Source organism: Eubalaena glacialis, chromosome 18 (assembly GCF_028564815.1).
Source record: "Eubalaena glacialis isolate mEubGla1 chromosome 18, mEubGla1.1.hap2.+ XY, whole genome shotgun sequence".
Classification (NCBI taxonomy): domain Eukaryota; kingdom Metazoa; phylum Chordata; class Mammalia; order Artiodactyla; family Balaenidae; genus Eubalaena; species Eubalaena glacialis.
In genome coordinates this window covers 6,787,030-6,797,976 of record NC_083733.1, presented here as the reverse complement: position 1 = coordinate 6,797,976, position 10,947 = coordinate 6,787,030, and the positions used below count along the sequence as shown (strand labels likewise).

Sequence of the window (10,947 nt, the reverse complement as noted above, 5' to 3'; positions counted from 1 at the left end):
ATGGAGAATAACATTACTTATTTATTAGACTTCATCTAGTCTTGACTTAGTCAACACACAATTCTAATAGCTTGGATATTTTCCCAGTCTTCAAGAGATTAGAAACAGTAAGTTATGTACGAGACAGAAAGGGGTAGTCACCCTTAGAAAGAAAAATAGCATTAATTCAACAAATACTTATTGAATTCCTGTATTGTACTAGGCATTAGGGGTACAATAGCAAACAAGATGAAGTTCCTGCCCTCGTGGAGTTTACAGGCATTCCACAAATGATTACTCAAACTATTACAGTTGTGATAAAGGCTATAAAAGAAAAGCAGGGTGTTATGAGAGCTTGTAGCAGGAGGACCAAGCCTAATTGTTAGGATCATGGAAGGCCTCCAGAAGAAAATTAAGCTGAGATATGAAATAAACATTATAAGGTCAATAAGTGGGGCAGGGGGTGTTGAGAAGCTTGGAACTTAGGAACCTGCAAGACGCCAGCGTAGCTGGGCAGAGAAGGCAGCATAGTGTGAGATGAGCAGGGAGCAGTAGGCGGGGGTCAGATCAGGCCAAGTCTCTTGGGTTACAGTGAGGATCTCAACCTAAACCTACAGAGAGTTTTGAGCAGGGAAGTGACGTAGATTTACATCTTTATAGGACCACTCTGCTTGGTATGTGGAGAATGGATTGGAGGGACGCAGAAGTGGATGCAGATGGAAGAGAAAAGAGGCTATTGCTGGAGCCTAAGGGGAGAGAAGTAACACCTGTACACTGGGCACGAGCAGAAGGTAAGATCAAGGGCTAAAGGTGGATTAGGTGTGTCAAGTTAACGGGAGGCAGGGGTCAAAGATTATCCCAGATTTCTGGCATGAGAAACTCAACACTGGTGACATCTGTTAAGGAAAGGAACCCTGTAAGAATTTGGAGGGATTGTGAATTCCATTTTGGATATGTTGACTGAAAGGTGCTTGTGAAATATCCAGGTGGAGATGCAGAGGTGGTTGGATGGGTGGGTGTGGAGATGAGAAGAATGGTCTGGGCCGGAACTATAAATTTAGTAGTATATATTTAGAATAGAGATGGAAATTAACGCCAGGGGCTTGAACTAGATCACTTAGGGAGAAACTTTGGTGTTAGCAGAGGGCCTAGCACTGAGCACTGAAGAAATCTACCATGTAAAACTGGTGTGGAGGAGATGGGAAAACTGGTGAGATGCAGGAATGTGATAGCAGACTCCCACATGGCCTCCAATGATCCCCACCTCCCGGTATTCATGTCCTTGAGTCTCCTCCCATGTGGAGTAGGGCTAACCTGTGTAGCCCATATATTATGGAAATGACAGTGCACGACTAAGGCTGTAGCTAAAATCTTTTAAGACCCGAGAGAGACCTAAGGGGGTGCCTCAGAGGGCTGTTCAAACAGCAAGGCTTCTAAGAAGCTTAAGGGCACTTGTCCCTCAGCAGTCTGAGCAGAAGCCCCAAGTAGAGAAGAATGTATCTCAAAGAAATGTGTGGGTGTGGCTTTTGCCTAATGGAGTGAACTGCAGTTAAGACTCAGAGGAGACACATAGTGTTCAGAATAATTAGGACTGACAGGGATACAGTACAAAAGGCAAAGAGGCCTTTGGACGCCCCAAATTCTACTGGGTGGAAGCAGGCTGAGAAAACTATGTAGCTGTAAATATGGGCTACCTTTCCTGGAAAAGGAAGGATGAGTCAGAGGGTGCAGGCCAGCCTCCAAGATGGCCCCCAACACTCCCCTTCCTTCTGGTAGTCATACCTTTGGGTAGCTCCCCCCCACATCGAAAAGGATTGACCTGTGGGAACTGTGTATATTGTGGAGTGCAGTGTGTGACTTCTGAGGATAAGTCATGAAAGACACTGCAGCTTCCACCTTGCATTCTTGAATCACCTGCTCTGGGGGAAGCCAGCTGCTGTGTCATGAGGACATTCAAGCAGTCCAACAGAGATGCTCACGTGGTGAGGAACTGAGGTCTCCTGCCCACAGTCATGGGGATGATCCTGGAAGTGGATCCTCTAGCTTCAGTCGAGCTTTCTGATGACTGCAGCACCAGCTGACATCATGAGGTGACCCTCATGAGACCATAAGCAAAAGCTTACCCAGGTAGGCCACACCCAAATACCTGACCCACAGAAACTAAGAGGTAATGTTTGTTATTTTAAGATATGTCTTGGGGTGATTTGTTATGGAGCAATAAATAATTAACACAAGGAGAAAGGCCAAAAGAGTTCAAGTGCATGAAAAGTAAAGGAACTGTGTTTCAAGGAGAGAGCAGACAACTGTGTCAAATGCTGCAGAAAGGCCAAATGTCTCATACCTGGATGACAATAAAGCCCACTCATCAATCCTGAATTTCATTTAGACACCTTGATTGTGTAAAACAAAAACAAAACAAGAAACACCTCCCCCTCCCCGTGCTCACTATACCTGGTTTAAGAAAACTGAGAAACGTCTATCATTCTTTTGAAGGACTTCAATAAAAACATGTTTTGAAAGTCTGTGAGACCTCTCAATAACAACGGATCAATGTTTTCCTGTACTTACCTGGTTTCTCAGTCACCTTTGCGTATGGACACACCATGTCATTATTGGACTGTAAGTCTGTAAAGGGCAGAGAAACCTGCCCTTTAGCACCTGGAGTGTTACATATGCTGTAGGTACTCAAGACAACTTAACTTCAGACTAAAAAGCAAAAGCATCTCATGATATAAAAGACTCTACAGATATTTTACTAAAAACAATCACTACCACCTCATATTCCCGTTGCAATTTATATATTAGAAGTACTTTCGCTGTGTCTTATTTTACGCTCACAACAAACCCTGTGTAGAAAGGGCAAGTACAGTCATTCCTATTTCCCAAAGGAGGCAACTGAGGCCCTACAGAGGCTTCAGCTACTTGGTTAAGGCCACACAAGATATTCATGGTTGCAGGTCTTCTGGTATCAAGTTGAGCACTTTTCCCAAAACAGCCAGGCGGCAGGCGCCAGGGCCTATTTCTCCAGCATCCTCCTCCTACAAATACTCTCAGGACAACTCTAACATGACTTTCCACAGCCATCTGTCCTTCTTAAGATGTGTGAATACTGTCCTTTCTATAGCTGGAATCATGGACTGGCTAAAGACTCTGGCTCTTCTTTCCACTTCGGTTCCCATGCAACAGTGCAACTTGAACGTGTGCCACAGCAGTCCCCGGGGTGGCCAGACAATGCCGCCATCGTTCAGAACATTCCTCACTGGAAGTGGCCTTCAGAGAACCGAAATTCTTCCCAGTAAGAAAAACAGTCTATTACTTGAGAGTTATGCTTTATTTTTTAATTGCAAATGGCATCATTAGCTTGAATCCTCGTGAATCATCAGCTTTTTAGCTGTTTCCTAGACTTCAACCTCTCCTCAGAGACCACAACTTTACAAACATTGAATATATTTAAACACGCTCGTTACAGACTCTGAGGACACACCACAAAGGCATTCCAGAAAGGTCAGTCACAACAGCACCCTCTAAACAGAATACCCTGAGGAAGAAAACCCTCATAAGGAATGCGTAATAACAATACTGATAAAAATAATGGCTTAAGTGTGTTGAGTGGCACTTTATATGCCTTGTGTAATTTAACCCTCAAAAGAATCCTGCGAGGCAAGAGAAAGGTCTATTTGTGTCAACATCAACATTACCATGTGGTCACACAGGCATAATACCCTTATATCACAAAGGGCAAAAGCTAAGTCCCAAAACGCATGCCGTGAACAGCAAGTGCCTCCCCTGCAACGGCCACCATCTCCTCAGAGGCTTGGGCGGTAGGGATGTAGCCCAGTTGGTGTTTTTCACACATTTTCAAGCCTGTTAGCGTTCTGCCGTTCCCGTATCAGTGTGTGTTTTAGCCCGCGTGAAGCAGATGCCGAGTGTATGGAACGGAAGTTAAGTACATTTTTGGCTTCTGAGAAATTCAAGTAAGACATTTCCCATCTAAGCAAGTTTAGATCTATGGCTCCAGAATGACTTCTACTGTACTGATCGAAAGAAGAAGGACCCAAGGAACCAAATCTCAAACTTTTTTTTTTTTTAACATCGTTATTGGAGTATAATTGCTTTACAATGGTGTGTTAGTTTCTGCTTTATAACAAAGTGAATCAGTTATACATATACATATATCCCTATATCTCTTCCCTCTTTTGCTTCTATTTCTCCCTTCATGTTTTGTGCAAGGAGGTAGGAAATGAAGACTTAATCCAAGAATCTATTCTTAAGCAGCGATTTGGAGATCCAAAATCTGACACCAGGTATCTATCTATCTGTCTATCTATTTTTCAAACCTGTTTTATAAATTTATTTATTTATTTTTGGCTGCGTTGGGTCTTCGTTGCTGCGCGCGGGCTTTCTCTAGTTGCGGCGAGCGGGGGCTGCTCTTTGTTGCGGTGTGCGGGCTTCTCACTGCGGTGGCTTCTCTTGTTGCGGAGCACAGGCTCTAGGCATACGGGCTTCAGTAGTTGTGGCACGCGGGCTCAGCAGTTGTGGCTCGAGGGCTCTAGAGTGCCGGCTCAGTAGTTGTGGCGCACAGGCTTAGTTGCTCCGCGGCATGTGGGATCTTCCTGGACCAGGGCTTGAACCCGCATCCCCTGCATTGGCAGGCGGATTCTTTACCACTGCGCCACCAAGTCCCAAACCTGTGTTTCTTGAAAACCATCTCAGCAAGTGTGATCAGCTCCTTATTTCTAGCTCCTCCTTCACACTGACAGAATCACAGAAGGCGGCAGCCATGCGAGAACCGCTATAACCAAGAGTACGACCAACAGCCCATCCCAAACAAGACACTCAGAGTCACGACTTCCAGGACTTCTGCCATGACCATGGGCTTTAAACCATTCTACTGCTTCCTGGAGGTCAAATGGCTGAGCCTCATAACCTAGCTCCTTCTTGGCTTTCTCTAGGCTAAAGTAATGTGTGACGCCGGTTTTGTAAACTTCGGTGCGGGTGAGGAAGGGCTGGAAGTTGTACAGTCGACCCAGAATGAAGTGGGCCGTCTCGGTTAGGAAAGCAAAGTAGTAGATGAGAGTCAAGGGCAGGCGGATGGATGGGAACTTGTAGCCCAGGCCCTCAACCAAAGGCCGGAAGAACTCAAAGTTGTTCACAGGTCTGCCATCTGAGATGAAGTAGGGCTGCCCAGAGGCAATGTGGCCCTTGTCAGCTTTCAGGGCCACTGAAGCCAGAATGTGAGCCTGCACCAAGTTATCCACATGGACAAATTCAACCAGACTCTTGGGGTCTCCGTACACAAACTTGAACAGGCCCTTCTCAATGTAGCTTACTATCCTGGGGAGGTGCCTTTGTTCTCCAGGCCCATAGATGCCAGCCGACCTCAGAGCACAGGTTCTCAAGACCCCATCACTCCTTTCCAGGGCTGTACCATTGGCCTCCAGCACCTTCTTCTCTGCAACAGATTTGGTCCGAGAGTAGTGATCAGGATGGAGGTGAAGAGGTAGGTAAGGCAGAGATTCATCTCCATTTCTGATAACTTGACCTCCGAAGATGACATTGAAGGTGCTAGTGTAAACTAACCTTGGCACCCCTCGCCTCCTGCAAGCCTGGAGGATGTTGTCTGTGCCCGCCACGTTCACTTCTTCAATCAGGTTTCGATTCAGTTGCTCGCGCCCTGACATACCGTAAGAGGCAATATGGAACACACAAGCGACATCCACATCCTGGAAGGCTTTCTCTATGTCAGAGAGGTGGCGGATGTCTCCGTGTATAAACTTGATTCCTTCTGGAATGGTGTGAGCAGGGCTGCTGATGTCAAACAGAATCACACGGACTCCCTTCTGGTTCAGAGCACAGCCTAGGCTGAAACAAGCAAGAGTAAAAGTTAGATCAAATCACTATTAAGCTGTGCCTAGGAAAAGTGTGTAAAATAATTTTCCCAGTCTTCTTGGCTTATCCTGAGTTCCTCACTTTACATGTTCACTGGTACAAGTCTTACTTATGCAAATATTCAAAAATGAGAATCTTCACATTTACTTAAATTAAAATGAGAGAGGCTTTATCTTCAAAGACGGTGATGTCTACATGTTACATTCCCCCACCCCCCATTCTAGGACCCACCATCTATTCTTCAGAATATTTATGAATGATAATGTAACTGTGAAAAAACAGCGATTATGTTAAATTGTTTTCAGTGGTGTGCATATCTCCCCTCCCGAATTCAATGGCTTTATAAAGAATTTTTCTTAAAGCAGAATGTACCTGTAGTTCTCCATTTCAGTATCTGAGCCGTGGGCAACACGGTTCATTCCTGGTTTAACACTATACAAACAAGTAAGAGTCTACACTGCATTAGTGTGAGTCGAAAGCTATACTTTTCCCAGCAACTACCAGTAAAATAATTCCATGGACATATTTTGCAGACGCACTGACCGGAAGCCAAAATAGCCACCTCCTCCCGTAACGAGGACTGTTTCCTTCAGAGATTTTTGGGAATCCATATATGGCAGTCAAAGGTAACTGGACCTGTAAGAAACTAGTATGCATCACTGTTACTGAGCCAGATGCGAATGTGATTGTCCCTCATTTGGGGTTAACAAAAACAAAAAGGCAATACGCTCTAGTAGAAAGAAAAGCTAAGACCTAGGTTCCCGTCATGGCTTTGTGACATTAACCAACTCCTCCCCACCCCCCTCCTTTCACTTCTTGGGCTTCACATTTCTTCCTATGAACCATGGGAACAGTAATATCTGCCCTGACTGCCTGGCAAAGTCAATGTGAAGGTTAAATAAGATAACGTACATGGGAGTGCTTTGAAAACCACAAAGCACTCTCCAAATGTAATCCTTGGAAAACATTAGAGCCTTTTTGAAAAGAAGTCTTTCACATTTGGTAGGGAGAGGCATTTTTCCCACACACCAGAAAAAAATCCAGGACAGAACTTTAAAGCAATTTCCAACATCTTTTTTTTTAAACAGCACACTACAGCACAGTTTAATACTGGTGTTTTGGGACTTCCCTCGTGGCACCGTGGTTAAGAATCCTCCTGCCAATGCAGGGGACGTGGGTTCAAGCCCTGGCCCGGGAAGATCCTACATACCATGGAGCAACTAAGCCCGTGTGCCACAACTACTGAGCCCGTGTGCCACAACTACTGAGCCCGTGAGCCACAACTACTGAAGCCCATGCGCCTAGAGCCCATGCTCCGCAACAAGAGAAGCCACCGCAATGAGAAGCCCGCGCACTGCAACGAAGAGTAGCCCCTGCTCGCCGCAACTAGAGAAAGCCCGCGTGCAGCAACAAAGACCCAACGCAGCCAAAAATAAATAAATAAATAAATAAATTTATTTTTAAAAAATACTGGTGTTTTATTAACCCTATATGTAAAAAAAAAAAAAAAGGTGGGGGGGGGGACAAAAACATCCTTTGTGTAGCAAACCATGTTCCCCCACCCAGGAAATCTTCCAAGTACAGCACGTGCTCAATACCTATGGGGATCTTGCTTCTCCCTCCCGCCGCTTCTATGCTAAAATAATAATTATTTTTATATTTTTATTATTTTCTCAAGGCTCCAAGAGCCCTTTCTCTCAAAAACAAGACAGAACAAGCAAAAAGTGGGCCACTCAACTCTTTCCACTTAAGAAGAAATGGAACAGGAGGCATGCAGGTCCTCAAATGCGTTGGGAATACATACACACACATACACACTCACTCAAGTCAGCGGTGTGGTTAGTCAGGGAGACTGCAAGCAACCAAGAGCCCTATCACTTGGACAAGCCCACCCCTCTGTGCCTGTTGCTGCATCTAAAAAGCGAAGCTAATGATAAGCTCACAGGCTTATGGAGACAGAATGGGATAGGGTATGAAAAATGCCTGACATAGTGCAGGCACTCCACGGATGTCACTTCCTGAATTTCCTTTTCTTCAAGCTCTAGAGTCCGGGGATTTGATTTTTCTCTTACATTCCCACATACCACGATTAGATCTCTCAAAAGCACAGGGTTACAAAAAGTTTGTTGGGTTCTTCTGGAAAACTCTACTAAGGAGATCTGAGTGCCAGGAAAGCTAATCAGATCATTCATGCAGAAATCCGTTGGTGTGACAGTTGAAGACAAGATTCAGCAAGTGACTGTCTCAGTGGCTTGAGGGTATGCAGAAGCGTGAGAAATATTAGGAAAACTGAGCAAAATGATGTGGAGGATGCCCGATGGAGTCCCAAGGTTTGACGAAGCAATTGCCACTGTTGTGCTTATAAGAAAATCTGTAAAGAATGAACATCCGGCATCCCTTTAATATACCCAACAGTGACGTTATGTTTCTATTATTTTCTGAGTGCAGAACACTCCCACTTGGATTTGGAGTAGCCATAAAACTTGCTGTAGTCAATTCTATCATTTAACGTAATCACGTGACTTTGTTAACAGATGCTGCTTCCAAACACAGAAGATGTCAGTCACTGACATTTCAACCCAGACTTCTTACTGTCACCATCACGACCTGGTGGCAACCTCCTTCTCTGACTTCAGCTCACTCTTCCACCATTGGTACTGTACCCTCCAGCCACCTGAACTTTTCCCTTTTTTTGAAGATGCCAAGCTCATCTGTGCCCTGAGGTCTACACACACTTCTTGTTTCACCTCTGTGTGAACCACCTCTGCACCAGATCTTTGCCTGGCTGCATCTTTCTCAATGTTTAGGTCTGCTCAAGTGCTACTTACTCAACACAAAGAGGCGTTTCTGATCACCCCCTTCTAGAAGAGCTCTCCCTTATCTAAACGCTGCTCTGTTTTCTCCATCGCACATTTCACTATCTAAATTTATTTGTTTCCTTTCTGACTACCGATCTCCTTCCAACAGAACATAGGTGCCATGAGAACCGAGACCTTCAGCCTTTCTCACTGGCATGTTCCCACCAGAACCTCGGAGAGAGTAGATACTCAACAAGTATTTGTTGAACTTATGGATGATTTTGAACACTGTGAAATAATACATGCAATTTAGTAAAATGATGATGGGCACAAATTATGCAGGGCACTGCAGTGTCTAAGAGTCGTTATTATGTATGCCAATCAATGTTGCCATTTTAATTTAACTTATCTCTTAAAAAGAAAAGTTCTGGCATGAAAATGACATAAAGCAAAATGAGACAGAATTCCTGCATTCTGGAGCTTATGCTGGAGGAGAGAAGCTTTTGCCAATACCTAAAGTACATGGCAAAAAGGAGAAACCAAGATTACTGCAATAATGTTGGTATAAACCAGGTGCCGTGGGAGCACCGAGGTCGAGGGGAGATGGGAGAAATTGATTCTGAAGGGCAGGTCCGAGAAGACCTCACTGAAGAGTAGGCGCTAGAGCGGACCGGAGACAACGGGAGGACGGATGCAGGCTGAGGCTAGGCAGAGGGCTACTACAGGCTGAGGGGGCATCACACATGAACAGAAGAGCAACAGGGTGGGCTTGTGTTGGGCAACCGATACGGGGTGTGCAAACTGAAGCCAAAGTGTGTGGCTGGTGATTTAGGGCGGAAAGATGGCTGGAGTCGGTTTGGAGACAGCTTGGCATCCCCTTCGGGGGAGCCTGAACTCTATTCTATAGACCAGGGGTCCCCAACCCCTGGACTGCGGACCAGTACCGGTCCATGGCCTGTTAGGAACCGGGCCACACGGCAGGAGGTGAGCGGCGGGCGGGCGCGCAAAGCTTCGTGCGCCGCTCCCCATCGCTCGCGTTACCACCTTAACCATTGCCCCCGCCCCCGGCCCCCAGTCCGTGGAAAAACTGTCTTCCACAAAACTGGTCCCTGGTGCCAAAAAGGTTGAGGACCGCTGCTATAGACAACAGAGGGTCTTTGTACGTTTACGGAACATCGGGCTCACTTTGGTCCGTGTGAAAGATTACGCTTTCCCTGGAGGAGGAAAGAGTCTAGGCAAGGGCTGATGAGGGTGAAATGCCAGGGTGCTCAACTGAAATTAGGATGAGGAGGCGGCAGCAGGCGGGGCCCAGGTGAAGTCTGAGGAAGGTGACGTCATTAACCAAAACAGCACACACGGGTTTTAGAAATGCTCTGTTTGGTTAACAGGGTTTTCATTAAGAGGATGCCAGATAAAAAAGGTTAACATATTCTTAGCATCTCCACAAGAATTCCTCTGTAAGGAAATCAGAAAATGGACAAGGCCTCCATTTAACAAGAGCCCAGTTAAAAAGTTTCCAACAGAATTTCTTCCTAATCTTTCATTGTCCTTTGTTTTTTAAAATTGCACATTCCAGTCCAGTCATAAGACCACAGGTCAGTCATGGCTCATGTGCACATTAATCACGCCAGGAATGTACAAGTTCAAATTATCAACGCTTCAGAGTGCCTGTCAGGCCTATTCATGCCACTCCTCATTACCTTCCAACTCGTTCCAGAATGATCTGGGGCAAGAACTTGTGTAACTGACCTGATCTGCAGGGTCAGACGCGTGGTGATGAGTACGGAAAACGTAATAATTTCGCAAGACAAACAGCAATGAAAGAAGCCTGCAACCTTCGCAGATGACCAGCCATTAACGAACGGTATCACCCAGAGGCCACCTCCTCCTTTCCTGGTTCCCTGCGTCAACGAGCACAGAAAAATCGCAGCAAACACATTTTGCAGGCAACCAAAAGAAATTCCCATGAACACTAAGCCAGGGGGGAGAAAGAGAGTGTACACAATTTGCTCTCAATCAGCTGCCTGATTTTTTATATTTCATGGCTTCTGTTTTATTAGTTTCCATCTGATTCCTTCTAGGGCTGGGTACTCAGACCAGTGTTTATAATCTCAGGTGCTTTAAGCCTCTTCCAAAACGTGGCTTTGTTCAGTAACTGCTTCCCTCTGGGTGGGGGGGAGGGTCACATTTGATCTGAGCCATCATTTTAGCAGATACAGGTTAAGGTTAAGTACACGATCCAAAAAAAGGAATCTTAATTACAAACAAGAAAAAATGAAAT

The 10,947-nt window shown here is 45.4% G+C and overlaps 1 protein-coding gene across 1 annotated transcript; it reads right to left on the bottom strand.

The window, feature by feature from the left end:
• Nucleotides 1-2,787: 2,787 nt before the first annotated feature.
• On the bottom strand, nucleotides 2,788-10,470 carry SDR42E1 (short chain dehydrogenase/reductase family 42E, member 1). The gene is made up of 3 exons (XM_061173113.1): nucleotides 10,416-10,470; nucleotides 6,412-6,504; nucleotides 2,788-5,841 (listed from the first exon to the last, which is right to left on the bottom strand). The coding sequence occupies exons 2-3, from the start codon at nucleotides 6,477-6,479 to the stop codon at nucleotides 4,728-4,730; spliced, it is 1,182 nt and encodes a 393-aa protein (XP_061029096.1). The 5' UTR covers nucleotides 6,480-6,504; nucleotides 10,416-10,470; the 3' UTR covers nucleotides 2,788-4,727.
• Nucleotides 10,471-10,947: the final 477 nt, after the last annotated feature.

What these genes read in the sequence shown, in the direction of transcription:
- SDR42E1 (XM_061173113.1), bottom strand. Translation starts at nt 6,479, where the DNA reads ATGGATTCCCAAAAATCTCTGAAGGAAACAGTCCTCGTTACGGGAGGA. An exon ending in GGTGGCTATTTTGGCTTCCG is followed by an intron (nt 5,842 to 6,411) that starts GTCAGTGCGTCT and finishes TGCTTGTTTCAG; the next exon opens with CCTAGGCTGTGCTCTGAACC.